A 19768-nucleotide genomic window follows, 5' to 3' on the forward strand; every position below is an offset into this window, starting at 1 on the left:
GCCCCACCCTTGCTTTAAACAAAAACCTACAGCAGAAGACGTTATTCTAGACTCCCAAGCAGCCTTACAACAAAATTCCACCCCCAGAAAGCCTTTAAAACTACAGACCCCCTTATCAGTCTAATTTCTGGCCATTTTCCTGGAGCAGCTAGACTACATGGCTTATGCCAATCTTAGGCCCTCACAGACACAATTATTATAATCCTCCTCTTTGAGCCCTGCCGCACAAAATTTTTAACCAACTTTAACCTGGTTTTATGGAAAACCAAGTGCAAGCGCTGACAGCAAGACAATTCTTACTACCCCTCAATACATGGCACTCCCGTGAGAGTACAGCCCCAACCTCTGTTTTCCTCTTCTCCTGTTTTTCCATAGGTTGTTCACTCACCCCCTGGCACGCCGGAAGTAGCTATGAGAAACTTCACCTGAGCCCCCTCTTTTCTTTTCCTTTTTCTTTCATAATAAAAAGGCACGAATGTCAGACCCCCACCTGGACAGAGAAGAAAAAAATTCCCCAAGCGGAGCCGCTGACTGCATACGCAGAGACACAGAGATAACAGGAGCCCAGAGCTTGCAAAGAAGATGATAAGCAACTACCCTATGCAGCCGCACCTGCAAGATAATGGATGTCACCAAGACTCCCAGCTCCCCGAGACCCAAACTGAAAGTTTCCCACTCCTCCCCGTCATACTCCTCCCCTATCCAAACACCCCTGCAACCGTCCCTCCCACCGCGCACCCTCACAAGGCCAACGGTCATATAGCCCTGAGCCCGCCTGCACCCAGGCTGGAATAAACTTATTGCTTCAACTTCACCTGACTTGGTGGCTCTACTCGCTCCTTAATTTACTCTAACAAAGGCATCATCCCATAATTCCCTGCTGGGGCATCTTGTTTTTCTTTGCAGTCCTGGGTGTTTTGTCCTTGTGTGTTTTGTGATGTATTTATACGGTATGTTATCTGTCAGAGTGGAAACTCTGTGCGAAGGGATAGCAACTGGGTAGTACATGACTTTTTGTTTTTGTTTTTTTGAGGCAGGGTCTCGCTATGTAGTTCAGGCTGGCCTTGAACTCGCGGCGATCCTCCTGCTTCAGCCTCCCGAGAGCTGGGATTACAGGCACGCGCCACCACGGCCCGCGGGTAGTTCATGACTTTATGTGCAGCTTCTAAACTCGATAAACATTTGTACGACAAAGGCAAAAAAGGGCGATCCAGGAGCAGGAAGGCGCACGGGGGGCGGAAGATGGGGTCGCAAGTAGTACCCTTTCCCGTTCCCCAGCCTTCCGCTCCGCGAACGCAGCCCGAGCCCCCACGTGCTCAGCCTGCGAGGAGACTCGGTCCCGGGCGACGTCACCCAAACCCGTCACGTGTCACGCGAAGCTACGCCTCCTCGCCGCGACGCCAGGGTCCTGGGCCTTTCTCCAAAGCGTACCCGCCTCCTCTCACGGGGCGAGACGGCCGGCTGCTCAGGCAGCCGCTTCTGCTGCAGCGCCCGCTGCCGCTGAGGGGTTGCGGGGACGGTGAGTCGCCTCTGCGCGCCCGGGGCGGCTTCCCGTGGAGCCCCCACCTACACCCCCGTCAGACGGGCTGGGCGTCGCGCCCCTCTGGTGGGGGATGACCTCGGCCGCGGCCCCCCCCCCGCGGCGCCGCGCGGTGCACGCCGGGTCCTGTAGGCGCCTCGCCTCCGGGCTCGCCGAAGGCGAACTGGCAGCCTGCGAATCCTAGCGGCCTTCGGGCACGCGCGCGGACTACAAGTCCCAGTGCCTTTGGGCGCGCGGGGGCGGTGTGCGCGCAGAACCCCCGCGTTGAGGGGTCTCCTCGGAGCTCTAGGCAGGACCGGGCCCGTCTCTGCGTGCAGAGGGCCGGCTTAGGGCGCCCAGCTTCGGAGGTAAAGAGGGCGGGGGCGGCGCGGCGGGCCCGTCCCCTACCGAGACGCTGCTGGGCCCAGGGTAGGCCGGGGGTTCGGTGCGGTTGCGGCTGCGGGGCGGCGGCGGCAGCTTCCCAGGCTGGGGTCTGGAGTCACAGGGCCGTCGTCCCGAGGGCCCGGCCTCGAGCCTGGTGCCTCTTACGCCTCTCCAAGTTGTACGTGAGGGAAGGTTGTGTCGTTTTTCCGCAGGAAATGAGAAGGGAGGGGAAGGACCGACCGCTTGTTTGCCCAGAGAGTGGGGGGTGGCGAGGTGGGAGGGAGGTCGCTTCGCCGAGGGGCCCTGCAGGTGACCTTGGCGGTCCCGAAGGAGCCCGCCACACTGTCCCTCCCCCGCCGGCCCGCGGTCTCGTGCGGGTCGGGACGTGGCTGTGCGCCGCGCTCCCGCAGGCCGGTAGGAGAGGCGGCCGACTGCCCGGTCTTGCGCCACGCAGGACGTCGGGAAGGTGGGTTCCCGGGGGCCTCCCAACAGGTGTCAGGGAAGATGGAGTGAGTGGCCGAGGACCCTCTGTCTCAGAAGGACCTGGAGCCCTTAATAAAAAGATAGATTCTAGGGCTCTCCTCCACCCGTCAAGCTCTGGTTCGGTAGTTCCAGACTGCAGCTCAGGAATCTGTATTTAATAAGCTTCCTGGATAATTTTCACATACACTTGGGACTAAGAACCTGTTTCTCAAAGTGAGGATCAAGGGTCCTGGAGAGAGAGCATTCGGTAGCATTTCTGCCAGTTTTGTATGTTTTCTGGAGCCTGATGCGAGCAGGACCATTCCTAGACAAGGACTGCTTATTCTCCTTGGTACTTTCTTTCCTTGGAGCTGACCAGAGTTGGGTGGGGAAAAATGTGTCAGCTCTGCTTGCCCTCGGCTCTTAATGGGAAAGGTATTTTCAGTCGCTCACCATTTCAGAAGACCCTGCCACCCCCACATTTAATTAGAAAAATTTTGAAGTATTCAGCAGGAATTTTACAGTATATGTCTGCAGACCATCGCCCAGGACGCATAGTTAACCTATTATTGTAGCATGTATATCGTTAACTGGAGTCTTAGAATTCTGGTTTTTAACCGACACAGGTCCTGGGTGTTTGAAAGTCTGTCTACCTCCACCCTTAAGGAGTTTGGAGGTTTTTCCACTGGATGGGTGTGGGGAAGCAGGAAAGTCCTTCACATCTGATCTTACAATGACTTAAAAACCGCTAGCCATGGTTCTAGAATCACCCTAAAAGCAGAAACATAGAATGTGAAGAGTACTTCTGGGAACAAAATTGTTTTGAAGGAGAGAGAATGGAATGTGTCCCAAAGACCATTTGCTCCAGCAGATTGTGGTGGCAATAATCTAGTTATCTACTTGCATATTCTCTTGGTTCTTTGTACACTGTAAGCTTGCCCAGCTTGTACCTACTCATTTGTTTGATGTGTGTTTTCTTTGTTTTAGGCAGGGTCTTGTATGTAGTTCAGGTTGGCCTTGAACTCATGGAAATCTTCCTGCCTCAGCCTCCCAAGTACTAGGGTTATAGGCATGTCCCACTACACCTAGCTAGTATGTGTTTTCTGAACTCTAGGAGAACAGGACCGAAGAGCACATTTGGCAAGCTCACAGTGCTGATGAATTAGAAGTCATAGCTTGAGTCCCTTTTAAGTATTTTTAGGTATTTAATTCCATAGACACACCATTCCCTCACTTCGTGAAGAGGAAGAGATAGGCCCTATGAAAATTCCTCTCTACTTTCAGAAACACTGTTGAAAGTGCAAGGACTTATTTTATTCATTGAGAACACAGTTCAAGAAGTGTGGTAAAGTCATGGCATTTTAGGTTGATGTCTATGACCTGTATGTGAAGAAAGTGCTGGTGAGAAGGCAGCAGGCTGGGGGAGTTCTGTGGAGGACCTTGGCCCTTTTTGGGGAAAGAAGGTAAGAGCTAGACTGGCAGTGGTGAGGGAAAGTTTCTTGTTCCATAAGGGAAACTGGAATTAGACTGCACAAAATGGAAATGTGCCCATTTTTAGACATTACAAAAGACTTCTGTCTCCATCTGCACCCTGTCAGGATTCTCCCAAATACCATCTCTTTAGGAGGTGGTGGAGGCTGCATTGTAATATAGGGCTGGAGAGCGGAAAGTGAGCCAGGCCAGGGGCTGGCCACACAGCCCCGGGAGGGCCATCCACCTCAGGAGATGCTGGTCTGTCCAGTTCCTGAGCCTCTGAGCCTACTGCGTCTGCCCACTGCCTCTCCTGCTCTGTGAGTCATCATCAGTGCTTGAGAGATAATGATGGGATCCGGGGACCAGTACTGCATAGACTTTGAATCAGCAGACCACATTGGTGGCCCCTCCTTGTGACTCTGAAGCTGGTTACAAGTCACTTGGCCTTCCCAGGGCTTGCTCACCACATTTGTGGGAGGTGGAAAGCAACACCTAGGCCAGATGCAGAAGACCTGTATCCACTGTAAGTACTGAGAAGGTGAGGGTTCCCTGACGTTAGACAAAATAAAAATAACACAAAAACCATCCAATGTAGGGTAAACAAGCCTGACAACATACTTTCTACAAGAGCCAGTTGTGATGTTTTTTATTTTCCCAGAAAACATTGCTTGTCATCTTTTCTGTTTTCCTGATTTGTTGGTGCTGTTTGGTCTGTCCATTGGTAGATCCATCACTGTCGGTTCTTATTGCAAGGAAGTGTCACAAGGTTTCAGTAAAAACTATGAATATACCTGATGCATAATGTGTTTAGTAAATGTTAATTCAGTCTGAATTCAGGTGTAGTTGTAATGTCTCGGTTTTTCTTGCAAGAAAAGGAAGATAGAGCAGTGGAAGTAGGTAGAAAAAAGTGCAAAGGTTGCCTTGAGTGGTGTTTGAGAATTCTAACCCCTGTTCCTTCAGGAAGAATGTGAACAATTGTCACAGTTCCATCTGACATTAAGTGTAACAGCCTTAACAGTTGGGAAAATAAAAGGAAAGAATTTATGAGTAGTGTGGGGCCTTTATATATGTATGGTTCCTGTTGGTCCATTTCTCACTTGTCATCTCAGGAGTAGGACAGGCACGATTAACACATCTAATGAAGATGCAGAGTTTCTAAGTGACTTACTTGAGGTTGCCAAATAATGGCAGGGCAGGGCCGTACACCCTACTCTCTTGAAACAGTGGGAGTCAAAGGAAGAGAGGACAAAGGAAAGTGAGCTTTTCCAGCCCCACTGTGATTACTGCCCGCATGGAATTGGTAATGATTCAGGACACGATGTTTTTTGTTGTTTTGATATTTTGGCCACAAACAGGCACTTTCAGGAGGAAGCTGGTGGAGTTCATCTTATCTATGGCTGGTGCTCTGATCTAGGTACTTTGGATAGTGGGCATTTGAGTTAGGAATAGCATAGGAAGTCCACTAAGGTTACCCCCAAACTCATTTATTCACCAGACATGTACAGATGGTTTGGAAAAGTGTAAGGTAAACTGTGGTGCAGCTGTCACAGACTGTGGTAGGTCTGGGACACAAGGCTGAACCCAGACTTTTCCTTTAAACCTTGACCATCAGATGACATAGGTGGTTCTGAGCACTTTTTGAAACATAAGAGTTAGGAGGACTTGCCAACTGGTTGAGTTTAAGGGGAAGAGAAAAACCTGAAATGCCCTTTCAGCCATTCTGTTTGGTGACTAGGGTATAGCTCAAGATGGAGAACCCTTGTCTAGAAGTGTCAGCCAAGCTGTGGTGTCCACCTTCTCAGCCAGTATATTTCAGGTACTGCCAGGTGCTATGGGGAAACTACCCTCAAACACTGCCTCTGACTCTCCAGAGCTGTATGTCTGGCTAGGAAACTGGGCCTGTGAGCATAACTTTCAAATCCTCCTGCTGTGAGTGACAATGCCCTGAACCTGGAATTACCTGCCCACCTTCCTGCAAGGCCCAGAAGCCATCCCAGTCCTACCTTATACACTTCCCATTCTTGCAGCTGGAGTATGTGGGTATATTTTGTAAAATTTTTCTCAAGTGTGACTTTGTTTCCCAGGTGGATCTGCAGCTTCTTGAGAGTAAGGACTATGAGGCAAATGATCTAGAGCAGTGATGGTGAACCTTTTAGAGCTTTCAGTGATAACAGCATGCATGCCATAGGTTTGCCACCACTGATCTACAGAGTCAGTGAATTGTTGGCTGAATTAAGGAGTCATGAACCTTGAGTCTTCAAAGAGGTAGTTGCTTGGAAAAGGAAAGGAACTTGGGTAGTGATGGCTTTCCAGAAAAGAACCGGCTTATCTCAAACCTGAAGAATCCTGTCCTGCTTGGTGCCTGAAGTGACATTTCTCAGCATTCTGTGTCCCCCAAGGCTTGGGCCTTGTGTTTCATCCCCCAGTATAGTCAAACTCAGGTTTCATTGTGTGTCTATCTGCCTGCTTTGCCTGGAGAGAAGCCACACCATTACTCATTTCTCTGTGACCTCAGTCAGGCTGGCCAAAAAGGAACTGCACCTGCAGGAGGTGGTGGTCAAATACTCTAGGATTCCCATCTCTACTAGCCATTTGTTTTGATATCAAGAGCTTCAGAGGTCCATATTAGTACAACACACAGAATTTAGGAAGTAGAGACTTGTGAAGGACAGTCTGATTTTCCCGTTCCCTATAGAAACCTCTCAGTTCACTCAGTAAAAGTGGGCATCCTGGGGCTGGGGATTTTGCTCAGTGGCATAGCACCTGCCTGGCAAGCGTGAGGTCGTGATTCGATTCCCAGTACCAGGAAAAAAAAAAAAGTGGGCATCCTGCATGGCGAGAGGACCTAGTCCTCCCATCGCGCACTCAGCTCCCCGACCCATTCTGCTTAGCTGCTTTGGGTGGGCCTTTGCAGTTAATTTCTCTTTGCCTGGACTCTCCCCCACAGTCTGTACATGGCCCATCTCCTCAGACCTGTGCCAGAATGTTCCCTGTTTGGTGAAGCCTTACCTGTTTAGAGTTTCTCTCCATTTTCCTGTTTAGAATTCCTCTCCACTCCCCTATTTTTTGTTCTTCTAAGTCACTGTATAGTATTCTCTATATTTCTGGGTTTACAGTGTGCCCCCCCATGTAAGTTCCATTAAGATAGCTATTCCTCCACCTTTATTGCCTAGGAAAGGGCCTGACACATAGTGGGTGCTGGCTGAATAAAATCTGGTGGCCATGACTGTCCTGACTACATATCATGACTGCATCTAAAGGCCTTGTGCTTTTTTGTAGGTCAGGATAGATACATCTTGATCTCACCTGGCCACAACTGGTTAAATAGTCAACCAAAGACTGTCCATTTGAGTCAGCTCAGTGCAGGTTGAGGTAAGATTTTTTGGGGGTAGGGGGGGCTCCATTTTGATTGCTTAAGTGATAGTTCTTTAGGCTCATGATGTTTCTAAAATTAGGTGGCCTTAGTTACCATGTCCTGCCTGTGCAACAGGTGCCAATGACTTGTTTATTCACTAGTTCTGGTTGCAGCTATAGCTGTTTTCCTGGTTTTTCGTTCTCATTTCCCCTTTTCTCTTTACTTCCTCGTATGGCAAGACATGCAGAAGCAAGCTCCCAAGCACAGAGGCAGTTCAGCAGGCTGAAGGTGTGCTGTATTCTCAGGTGGCTCCAGCCATGGCTGCAGCAAGTACAGTAACCTTATGATTCTCGGTTGTATCAGGTGTCCCATGGGGATTTTCTTATCTGCCCTCTGCTGCTGGTGACCTCCTACTGGCTCTCCAGGTAGGGTCTCTCAGGCCAGTGTGACTTGACAAGTCTGTAGCCTCAATTTGCCTGGAGCAACCCAAGGTGATTTGGTAGGGAGACAGGATTCATGCTACTCAAGTGAGACCCACATAGAGGCCTTATGCCAACTTCTTATACTGAATTTTTTTTTTTTTTGAGATAGAGTCTTGCTACATAGTTTAGGCTGGACTTGAACTCACCATGTAGCCCAGGCTAGCCTCAGACTTGTGGCAGTCCTCCTCCCTCCGCCTCCAAAGTGCTGAAATTACACAGACTGGGTTTTTAGCCAGACCTCTGAGAAGGAGAACTGCTGGACAGCCAGCCCTTGGGCTTGTTTCACTGAGCATTTTCTCCTGTAGACTATATCACAGTCCCAGGCATCTTTGTGGGTTGAGGAGGAATAACAAATTTATCTCAGTTATAATAAGCATTTTGAGAAAAGAGTTAAAGGAACTGCTCATTATAGAAAACTAGAAATTACACACAAAGAAAGAGCTTCTGTATTTGTTTTTATCTGTAAACAACCCAAAATCTCACTACCCTAAGAAAACTAAAGTAGAATCATGCTATACATACTTCCTTTACAACCTTTTATTCAGTGCTTTGTCAAGACCATCTTTCCATGTCAGTAAAAAGTACATCTATGTCATTTTTAGGGAGTGAATACAATTACACTGCACCAGTAGAGCAGGTGGGTTTAACTGTCCCTTTGGCATCAAGTCAGTGATGCATATAAACAGCTTTGCATGGGAATCATGTTCACATGTCCATTTTGTCTCCAGGGTAAAAACACTGAAATGGAATTAATAAATCAAAAAGAATGTGTGGCACAGGGCCTGCCTGGCAAGCGCAAGGTTGTAAGTTTGATTCCCAGTACTCAAAAAAAAAAATGTGTAGGTAACATAACTGTCCTCCAGAAAAGTGGGACTAAGCTTTGCTGTGGCTCCTCCATTTGACACTGGGTCTCAGGGAGTGAAAGAGTAACAGTTTGTCAAGAAGTTTGACAAGAATTCAGCATGATGCAAATTGTACAGTGATAGTCATTGTCATCATAATTCCTAGAAATCTTACCATTTTTTTATTTTTTAATTTGGAACCATTAGTCCTGACCAGGCATGGTGGTGTATGCCCATGATGATCTCTGCTGTTCGGGAGCCTCCAGCAAGAGGACTGCAAGTTTAAGACCAGCCTGGACAATTTAGCAAGACCTTGTCTCAAAATTTAAAAATGATTAGAAGAGCTAAGAATGTAGCTTAGCACCCCCTGCCTTCTATTCAGTATTAGAAAACAAATAAAAAACCCCAAAACCATTAGCCCCATCTGCCTTTTAGTTTTTCTTCTGCTGAAGAGCAACCAGTGTATTCTTTTTTCTTTTGTACTTTCTCATGGTTTTTGTACCTCCATAGATACAAATGACAAAGTTGTTTTTATTTATTGAATGCTGCCATTCAGGCTTTGAGCTGTGTGCTCTTCATATACAGTCCTTTATGCTTCATTACAGCTCCAGGGCAGGACTATTGCTGCCATTTTACAGATGAGAAAACCGAGACTATGAAAAGTCATATGGCCAGGACCTAGTGCCTGTGCCCCAATTGTGCCCCTGAGCTTCATCTGTGGTTCATGGCTCTTTTCTCTTGGTAGTGGGGAGGGGGTGAATTAGACTAGTATATTGGCTCCGTTGAGGTGGAAAACTAATTAGGAGGTAGGCACATGACATGTAGGTCTGGGTGGGAAGAGAGCAGACAGATGGGAAAGCCAGTTCTGCTTTCTGATGCCTTCTGTGTCTTAATGTGTTTAGCATTTCCAAGCATCACATACATTTATGTTCAAGTATAAAAATAAATGTTTTAGACCCACCAGTGATGCTGTCTGAGGAGGCACTGTCTTTCTCATGCTGCTTCTGCATCACCAGGAAAATGGAACATGGGCCACAATCAGGATTTCTCAAGTCGTTGGACATGGCAGCCAGCGACAACGGTTCCATTGTCTAAGAGGGAACACCGCCCTTGCCCACTTTACTCTTCCCAGGGGCTCTTTTTAAGTGGCCACTGCACAGATTATACATAAGCTCATTCCTGGGTTGCCTGCTGGAACAGGACAGAGAACAGCTCTATGTGGTGCTCAGGGAGTCAAAGGCCATCCCTTGCAGGTAACAATGCCTATCACAGTGATCTTTCATGCCACATGGTCACCTTACCCATCTCTCAGTGGATGCCTCTGTGTTCAACAGATGGGAGGCTGTAGGCAGGGCTGACAGCTGACTTTCAGTCTCCCCAGCAAAGCAGAAATCCCTGCTCCTGGCCAGATGCCTGGGACCTGCCTCCTGGGAACAGAGAAGCCCCTCTGGGGCCAGCTGGCATCCTAGTGCCAAGGCTGCCTCGAGGAGCTCATGTTGGGATGGCAGTGGCAACCAGCCAAGCTCTGAGAAAGGCTGCTCTGAAGCAGCTGCTGCTTGGCCCCCCTGCCACAACCTCTTAGGTGGGATGCCTTCCCTGGGGCATTGTGACCTCCAGTCAAGTCCTACATGTCCAAGAAAAAAGTTTGACAAGGGAGTTGGCCCTTTGGGGATTGCTAGTACCTCTGTCTTTACAAAGAGTTATCTATAGAGGGTGTGGCCTCAGCTGTGCTGGGAATGGATAGCACAGGGGGATACTGTGGGACTGAGCCAAGTGTCTCCTGGAATCAGTGCTTTTGGGACCATATCTGCCACAGGGCAGAGTCACTGGTGCCTGTTGGCAGTCATTCACAATCAACAGTAGGCTCCATTTGTTTAGTGTTCTTGTGTACCAGCCCTGTACTCTTACAACAGAAGCTTTGCGCATGTTTGTTTGTTTTTTGAGACAGGGTCTCGCTATGTAGTTAAGGCTAGCCTTGAACTCACAGCCACTCTTCTGCCTCAGCCTTCCTAGTTCTGGAATTACAGGCATGTGCTACCACACCTGGTTTACACATTTTCTTTTAAACACTGCTACCCTGAGAGGTAGACAGATGAGGAAACTGAGGCTCACAGGCCACACAGCTAGACAGTGGCTGAGCTGGATTTGATCTGGTTTGATCCAGAGCCATGTCTTGATGGCTGGCTTCTGAAGTCTCTGGGTGGTAGCAAGCACCTCCCTGGAGTATGGCCCAGGTAGAACAACAACAGGCTCAGCCTCCCCAGAAGGGACTTCAAGGCCCACAAGGCCACTGTTGGTCCCTCTGGCGAGGAGCCCTGACCCTGCTTTAGGGACTTAGTGTTATACTCACTTACATTCCAATGGGCCAGTCTCAGAATGTGATCTTCAGTCTTGGGCTTGCTGAGACTTTGGCTGGGGGTCAGAACCTTCTGTTATTGTTGTTGTAGTGCTAAATATGGAACCCAGGGCCTTTCACATGTTAGGCAAGTGCTCTACCACAGTCCACTTCACAATAAAGTATTTAAACTTTTCTGATACTGGTGCTGATATCAACAATGTGATTTTTTTTTCCTTTTTTTTTTGTGATACTGAGGGTTGAACTCAGGTCTTTGAGTATATTAGGCAAGCCCTGTACCACTGAACTACATATACCTCCAGATCCTGAATTAATTTTTTTAAATTCATTTTTTATTTTTAGTGTGATATTGATACAACCCACAAAATGAAAATCTATTTGAAGTCCTTAGTTATCAAGTGTAAATGAGTCCTGAGTCCAAAATGTTTGAGAATTACTACTGTGCCAGACCCTGGGGAAACCAGTGTCAGGAAGTCTCTTTGGGCTTGTCCTCTTTGTCACCTTTCTGCTTCATCCCCTTAGTGTCTGTCCTGTCTCCAAGAGAGCCTACTCATAGAGCCAGCCAGGCTGGCTTTCCCTGTGGATCTCAAGCTTTATCATGCTGCTTCCCTCTCTTCTCTTAACTTTCTTCCACAAAAATTTATCTGCTGACAGGTACTCAGAGACAGCAGAGGGTGCCCAGCTGGACCCCCAGTTGCAGTGCATAGGACAGTTTCAATTGGATAAACGAGTTTGTCCACCAACCTTGCAGCAGTAGCTATAGCCAGGAGGTGTGTATCCTGCTGTTTCCCTCTAAGGGGCCCTGCAGTGGCAAGCAGGCTGCTGCCCACTGGCCTGCCTTTGGCTTTGGATCAATTGCAAGGCTCTCCACAGAGAATAATGAATATTTGGGAGTGGAACAGAACATCAGAGGCAGTTCCCAGGACCTTGAGGGCTTGTGCTTGGAGCTCCTCTATGAAAAGCAGGGAACCTTCCCCTTCCTTTCCCTGCCCACTCATGTTAAAGCTGTCCTTCACCAACCTGTCCTGGAATTGTATTCCTTTCAGATGTTAAGTGCTACATAATATTTTAGTCATTGATGAACTGCATATATGCAAATATGATGAGGTCCCATAAGATGATACTGCCTAGTAATGTCATAGCCATCTTAAGTTTGTATAAGTATAATCTATAACATTAGCACAATGATAAAATCACTTAACACTCCCTTTCTCAGAATGTAACCCTGTCATTAGAGTTCAGTGCTTTTAATATGTTCACAAAGTTGTGCAACCATCACTATAATCTTATTCCACATTTTTAACCCTCTTAATAAGCAGCACCTCTCTCCCCCAATAAGAAGGGGTCTGCTGGGGTCTGAGGTTTGCACAGGCCTGACTCAAAGACAGGTGTCTTAGTCTCAGTTCACATAGGAAAGTGACCTGCCCAAGGTCCTGGATTTGCAGCCAGGTTAGTCTGGCTCCAGAACTCCACACTGTCCATTCTCACTGTCTTCCTTGTTCACTGGTGGCCTGATGTGAGCTAGTCTTTTCTACTGTCACTGGGAGAGGGAGATGAGGTCTCAGGTTTGGTTCCACATCAATTCTATATTAGAAGATGGTTCTTTTCTCAGAGCTGAGTCACAGTCTGTGTAGCCTGGGATTGAGGAATGGGGCAATATGGTAATTTTGCTTAGTTTCATGGTACCATGTGTACCCTAAAACCCACCACAGGCATTTCAAAATGTCACTTCTATCCTCACTACTGGTAACACCCCCAGCTGGCAGTTCCCTGGAGAAGCAAAGCCTGTGTGGCAGTAAGGCTGAGCATGACCTGTTTAGTGTGTGCTGGGCTAAGTGAAGGGGAAGTGTATACTTTATGCCACAGTTACATGAAGGGGTGAGGAGGAGCAAAGCTTGGGCCCCATCACTGGGCTACAAAGTAAAGGTTTCTACTGTAGGATGGAACCTGCATCTAGCAGGCCCCAAGGCCCTCCATGCTGCTAGGCCAGACTAAACAGCAGATGTTATTTAAGATCTGGATATCAGCCAGGGATATAGTTCAGCAGCACAACAAGCACCTGCCTGGTAAGCGCAAGGTCCTGAGTTTGATTCCCAGTACCAAAAACAAAACAAGATCTGGATACACTGTAGGTCTGAAGAATGAGAGTGGCTTTACAGAAAAGTACTTGGCCCTGTGCCTGGGAGCACAGGGTGGCAGACTGTATCCTGCCCCAGAGGTCTGCCCTTAGAAAGGTAAGGTGAACCTGCACTGGGTTAGGGCCTACTCTGGCAAAGGCCAGAACCTTCCTTCAAGACTTGGCCTCCACCTGAAAATGGTATTGAGGCAACACAGCTCCTTGGTCAGTTTAATCTACAGGGTTTGCGCTCCAGGATGGAACCTGTGCCTCACGTATTTCTGGATACTGCTCAACTCCTGCCCATACTTAAGCTTCTAGAAAGTACCTCTGTCTTCTCAAGGGCTGGTAGCTTCTACAGTAGGAGCCACCTCTCTGGCCTGATCAGTGGGTATACTGCTTTAGTGAGGACTGAGCATGGTACTCCTGGCATCCATAGTGCTAGCCAGAGAATGGGTAAAAACAGGAATGTCAAGCTCACAAGTTTTTGGTGGTTTTTTGTTTTTTGTGTGTGTTTTTGAGACAGATCTCACTATGCAGTTCAGGCTGATCTTGAACTCACTATGTAGCCCAGGCTGGCCTCAAACTCACAGTGATCCTACCCCAACCTCCTGAGTGCTGGAATTACAGGTGTGCGCCGCCATGCCCAGCTACCCAAGAAATTCTTGAAGACACCCAACACTGCAACTGAGGCCTGAGAGGTTTTTTTTGTTTTGTTTTGTTTTGATACAGAATGTTACTGTGTAGTCCACACCGGCCTTGCAGTCACCATATAGCCCAGGTTGGGGTTGAACTCATGCTGATCCTCCTGCTTTAGCCTCCCAAGTGCTGGGATTATAGATATGCACCAACACACCAGGCTTATCAATTGGTTTTATATTGGAAGGCAGTTGGAGTTGTCCACATAACCTCCTTCACATGAAGAGTCTCCCTGACTCCCACCCCCCCCCATTCCTGCTGCAGTTATGAAAGATGACAGGACTAGTGTGGATGTGGAGACAGACAGTAGCAACAGGCTGTGTGGCCTATAGGGCCTCACCCCTAGCAGTGTGTGGGTTCTACCTTTTCTGCATGTTACCATCTTTCTAAATTGTAGCCAACCTAGAGACTATAAAATGATATCTCATTGTGGATGTGTTATATGTACTTAAGCTGGGGATTAAGTCCAGGGCTTTACATGTGCTAAGCAAGTACTTTACCACTGAGTGACATCCCCAGCCCAGGTTAGATTGATTTTATTTAGACATGCTCTGGCTGTGTTGATCAGACTGGCCTCAAACTTGTATACTTAAAGCAATCCTCCCGCCTCAACCTCTTGAGAACCTGGAGACTACAATGACACCATGCCTGATTTTTGATTTGGTTTTCATTTCCCTTGGAAAAGGTGCTCATCTTTTCGTCTGCTTTTTGGCCATTTATCTTTTAAGAAATGTCTGTCCAAATCTTTTGGCCATTTAAAAATGATTTGTTACTGAGTTGTGAGTTCCTTATATGTTCTAAATATAAATCCTTTTTTCATATAGATGGCTTACAAAACTCTGTAGTGTACCATAGAGCGCAAGTTTTTAAATTTTGATGTTGGTCATGAAGATTTATGCCAATATCTTCTTCAAAACTTTTTTTTTTTTTTTTTTTTGAGACAAGGTCTTACTATGTAGCCCAGGCTGGTTTAGAATTCATGGCTCTCCTGTGTAAGCCTCCTGAGTGCTGAGGTTACAGGGCTGTGCTACCACGCACAGTAAAACTGTCAGGTTTCTTTGTAGTTGAATCTAAGATCTTGCGCTGCAACTGACTTTTTAAAATTAATTTATGAACCCCAGCCTCCCTTGTGGAACTACCTGTGTTTTTTTGTTTGTTTTTTTGTTTTTGTTTTTCTTCCAGTACCAGGAATCAAACTCACAACGTTGTGCTTGCCAGGCAGGCACTGTGCCACTGAGCTAAATCCCCAGCCCCGGAACTATCTGTGTGATTGGAGTGTAAGAGCTGTGGGTGGGCTTGTGCTGGGAGAGCCGTTTTTATGGTGTGTATGCTGTTGTAGAGTTTTTTCTAGTTCATGGTACCACTTTCACTTCAAAATGCCTATAATAGTCGTTCCTTTATGATGCTAAATAAAAGTTGAGGCAAGAAGACCTCCAGCTTCCTTGCTTTCCCCTCTAGGGTGTAGGTGCTCAAGGAATTTGGTGAATAAACCAATGTGTTTCATTTGACTGATTCTCTTCCTTCTCAGTTCCCAAACTAACCAAAATGGGACTACCCCAAGCTAGTGGACTAACCCACCCCATGACTGGCTCATTTTGTATTCCTTCATGCATGGTGGGAAGTGGATCTGTTGGGCCTGGTAGAGAGGGGCAGGCACAAGGAGAGACACTGGACTTGTGAGGTGGGCGGGGGAGTAGAGTGCTTAGGCCTATACATGGCACAGTGATGGGGTGTGCCCACCTAGTACCTGGCAGCCCTCCTGGGCTGAGGATGCTGCCTCTTCCCCTGAACAGCTCCCCAGAGCCCTGCCTGGCCAGCAGCTGAGGGACCTTCATCTGCTTTCCTTTGAGTGTCAGATTTGAGGTGAGAAATCTTCCCCTAAATCACAGCAGCCTCTGGTAGTGGTCAGCCCCTCCACGACAGCCTTAGCATCTCCTGAATATTGGGGAGTGGGGTGGAAACTAGCTACCAAACAGGGTTAGAGTCCCAGGACTGGTGGGTCAGGGTCTTACTTCAGTGCCTGCCCTAAAAGAAGTGTGGGTGACTGGGGAGAGGTGAAGATGATAGTAGCTGTGGGCTCTTCTGTGGACACCTGGTGAAAGTAGGTCAGCCCTAGTGCCAAGGAGCCCAGCGATGGCACTTCTGAAGGTTTCAGTTCCAGCCCACCAGCCCTGCTCCTTCCAGTTTTAAGATTTATATGGAGGGAAAAGTAAAGGTGTTGGCTCACATCCCTGAGCAGGCCAGACCCCTGTGGGATAAGCATAGGAGGCCAAGGGCTTAGGCTCAGCTGGGCACCTCTGAGGATGGTCACAGACCTTGTGCAGTAGCCCTTGCCATAGCCCAGAGTGAGCGGGAAGCAGCTTGGCTGGGGGCTGAGTTCATGTCTGGGTTTTCCTTGCAGGTTCAAGGGAAGCAGCAAAGATGTCTAATGAGCCACCCCCTCCTTATCCTGGGGGCCCCACAGCCCCACTGCTGGAGGAGAAAAGTGGAGCTCCATCCACCCCAGGTAGGAGTCTTCCCCCCGGGGGTGGTCCCTGTCAGACCCCTTTTTCTTTTCTCCTTCCCAGGTGGTTTGGCCTCTATGTGGTGAACCTGCTCCAGGATATTCTTGTATCTTAAAACAGTGACCTCTGGCCCAGTTTGTGTACTGAGACCAGCTGAGCCTCCTCTTTCTCTCTGTCCAGGCCGCACCTCCCCAGCTGTGATGCAGCCCCCACCAGGCATGCCACTGCCCCCTGCAGACATTGGCCCCCCACCCTATGAGCCACCAGGTCATCCAATGCCCCAGCCTGGCTTTGTCCCCCCCCATATGGGTGCAGAAGGTGCCTACATGGCTCCAGGTAAGTTGGGAAGGGACCTGAGGGGAGCATGGGGAGAGCTACCATCCAGCCTTCACTAGAGACAGTTGGTTATTGATCACAGACTGTGGACACAGCAAGGGATGACACAGAACAAGACGTCTCACTGGGCTTGTCATGCTGGAGGACACCAGTTCAGGGAAGGCCCCTCAGTCACAGCAACTCATGATGAGGACTGTGAGTGCTACGGAGCTTATTCCCTGCCGAGGACTTAAAAGCCCTTGGTGTGGGCCTGGCGTTCTACTCACCAGCAGTTCTTTGGAGCTAGTACTCAAGCCCAAGAAGGGCCTGTGACTCTTGCATATGCTGCTGCAGTAAGTGAGCTGGTCCTTTGCACTGAGGCCCCCTGTGCAGGAGAGGGTCTCCCTTCTCTCATCCTTACAAGCACTTAAGCATCCAGTCCCTGGAAGTAAAGGGAACACTGGGCCATGTTCCCAGCTCTCTGCCAGATCTGTCTTGATCCTATGAGGTAGGGACCATGAAGGACTGGGAAAATGTGGACAACCATCTTGAGCCAGGCTTTAGGCTCAGAGATTCCCACTGGCACTTGGTGGCCCCCATTAGAAGGGTGGAAGGAAGTTTCAGACTGTGTTCTAGATGCTGGAGCACTGGGCTTTGTGCTCATCTTTCATCAAGGCAGACAACCTGTATACTAAGACCTCTCTACTTACTTATGTGCTGTTCCAGGTTTCTACCCACCTCCAGGTCCTCACCCACCCATGGGCTACTACCCATCAGGACCCTACCCGCCAGGGGCCTACCCTGGCCCTGGGGGCCACACAGCCACAGTTTTGGTCCCTTCAGGGGCTGCCACCACGGTGACAGTGCTGCAGGGAGAGATCTTTGAAGGCGCACCTGTGCAGACTGTGTGTCCCCACTGCCAGCAGGCTATCACTACCAAGATCTCCTACGAGATTGGACTGATGAACTTCGTGCTGGGTTTCTTCTGCTGCTTCATGGGGTATGTGTGGTATGCAAGTAGGGTGGGACCTCTGCTGCTTCTCTTCAGGTCTCAGCCTCTCTTTCTGTCTGTGCTTCAGGTGTGATCTGGGCTGCTGCTTGATCCCCTGCCTCATCAATGACTTCAAGGATGTGACACACACATGTCCCAGCTGCAAAGCCTACATCTATACATACAAGCGCCTGTGCTGACGGAGCCAGACTTGGACTCATCTGCCTGTCAGTCTACCCCCATGCTTTGCTCCCCGCATTCAGTGGTCATTTCCCCCTCACTTGGGGTAGTAAGCTGTACCACTGTCCCCTGAAAGTCCTGTCCTCTTTGCCTTGCCCTAACCTGAGCATCTGACTCTTCCAGCAAAAGTTCTGTTGGATTGAAGGCCAAGGGCCAATGGGTGGCAGCGGGGGGTAGGTGACACTGAGCTTGTGTGATGCTGGTTTGGTTGACATATGTGAGCCACAAGATAAGCTGGGAAGGGCCTCCTATTGGGGTTCCCATTCTTCCTTTCCGTACAAGGCCCAAACTTGGTCCTGACTCTGCTTGGGACCAAAAACAGCCAGAGTAGTGCTGGGTCCAGGCTGGGGACCCTTGGGGGGGTATACCTAGAGCTGCAGTCATTTCTGATCTGCTGGGTCAAGAGTAGGGCATTGTTTGGAGTCTGCCTGGACCCACGTAGGACAGAGTTAAGCCCTGGGTTTGTTAAGGTGTATGCTGTGCCTCTGCAGTGCCAGAGACAGGGCATGACAAGTAATAACTGCCAACTCTGGCCCTCAGAACTCTCAGGTATGGAAGCCCAGGAACTGCTAACTCCCTGTCCATGTGCCCAACAGCCATCTGGTGTAAGGTAGCCAAGAGGGACTCGCCTTCACACACCTCCCTTTGAGTCAGTGTGCAGACCCCCCTCTCTGGCCACATCTCTGTGAACCACTGTATTTTTCTGGGGCCAGAAGGAATCCCCACAAACCTAGCCTGTCCTGTGTACTATGTTCTTATTGTGTGTGGGTGCATCCTCTTCCCATTAGCTGTTGTGTCCCAGCTAGGTCAGAAGGCATTTATGAGGGAACTCCTTAATAGGTGTAGTGGGATCTGCAGCACCCTCTGCATTGGTTCTCTTCTCAGTAAGCGCTGGGCCCTTAGCTGACTTGCTGTCGTTGTACTCACCCTCACACTGGGGTGCTCCAGTAAGGAACAGCTGTGGCACTGGGCTGGGAATGAGAAAAGAGCAGGCACAAATGCTGGGAGTACCCTAGTAGACACCAGCCCTGCCCTGGGTATAGCCCAAATCTGTCTTTTTTTCCTGAATAGTTTGTGAATTTGCCCATGTGGATGCTGTATCCTATTGCTGTCCCTCTCCTGGTCTCGCACTGCCACTGCATGGCCTCCCATCACTGTGAATTGTGGCCTGGTCTCAGTTTGTAGTTTCTCATTAAATTGGCCCTTTCATTCCCCTGAGCTGGGCCTCTGCTGTCTTGCCTGGCTTCCTTCTTTTTCTGAGGGAAAGAGGGTGGGCTTATATGTAAGTCTACTGGCAGGAAGGGGGCTGAACCCAGCTGTCTGGCAACAACACTGATACATAAGGACTCAATTGTGCCAAACCAGAGTTTGACGTGGACCATCCCTGCAAATCCAGCTGTGAGTAGGCCAGGGCAGGAGCTGGCTTCAGCAGTGGCTATAAGGTTACCCTACTTCCTCAGATACTTGTTCCATCAATCTACACACCTTGGTATCCATCCACAGCACCTGCAAGGTGGAGAACCCTTCCCCGCAGCTTGGATTGGTGTCATCCTACCCTTAAGACAGCTTCTGGGTTAACAGGATGTAGTCTGAGCATGCAAATTCTAGACCTGGCAGTGGCCTAACTTCCCTGAACTGTGAAGGTGGTGTGCTCAATCTGTAGTTTAAGAAGTGTTTCCTCACTAAACTCCTTTTTGAATAAAACTTTTATAGTAATAGATTCCTATCAATAAAAATATTTAACTTCACATTTCTACTTTAGATCAATTGTGTAAGTACAGATAGATGTGTGAAACCTCCAAAGTATCAAAGCGAGAAAAAAAATCACAGGTCCAGATAAATGGTATCTTTGTGATAAAGGTGTTCAGAGTCTTGGTGACAAGGCGGGTGTGCTAGGAGCTAACCGGTAGAGCTGGAGGAGCACATGAGGACAAAAGAAAGCTCTGCGGGACTGTCAGGTAAGATATCCCTTCCCCACATGGATACAACATGCCACTGTTCTCAGAGGACTCTGCTTCTCTATTGTATAT

At 48.8% G+C, this 19768-nt stretch overlaps 1 protein-coding gene across 7 annotated transcripts; it reads left to right on the forward strand.

Annotated features, from left to right (window-relative positions):
• The first annotated feature begins 1371 nt into the window (after positions 1-1371).
• Positions 1372-19486, forward strand: Cdip1 (cell death-inducing p53 target 1). Of its 7 annotated transcripts, none has more exons than XM_005391287.2 (7): positions 1431-1519; positions 7118-7210; positions 15482-15551; positions 16090-16194; positions 16373-16528; positions 17234-17507; positions 17587-19486. In XM_005391287.2, exons 4-7 carry the CDS (start codon positions 16110-16112, stop codon positions 17696-17698), a joined length of 627 nt encoding a protein of 208 aa, XP_005391344.1. In that variant the 5' UTR covers positions 1431-1519; positions 7118-7210; positions 15482-15551; positions 16090-16109; the 3' UTR covers positions 17699-19486. The 7 variants fall into 7 exon arrangements, with proteins under 7 accessions (XP_005391339.1, XP_005391344.1, XP_005391343.1 ...); XM_005391284.2 differs by lacking the exon at positions 1431-1519 and adding an exon at positions 1671-1887; XM_005391286.2 differs by lacking the exon at positions 7118-7210.
• The last annotated feature ends 282 nt before the right edge of the window (positions 19487-19768 follow it).

The sequence above is a fragment of the Chinchilla lanigera genome, unplaced genomic scaffold (assembly GCF_000276665.1).
Source record: "Chinchilla lanigera isolate Chin_1 unplaced genomic scaffold, ChiLan1.0 scaffold00041, whole genome shotgun sequence".
In the NCBI taxonomy this organism is placed as follows: Eukaryota; Metazoa; Chordata; class Mammalia; order Rodentia; family Chinchillidae; genus Chinchilla; species Chinchilla lanigera.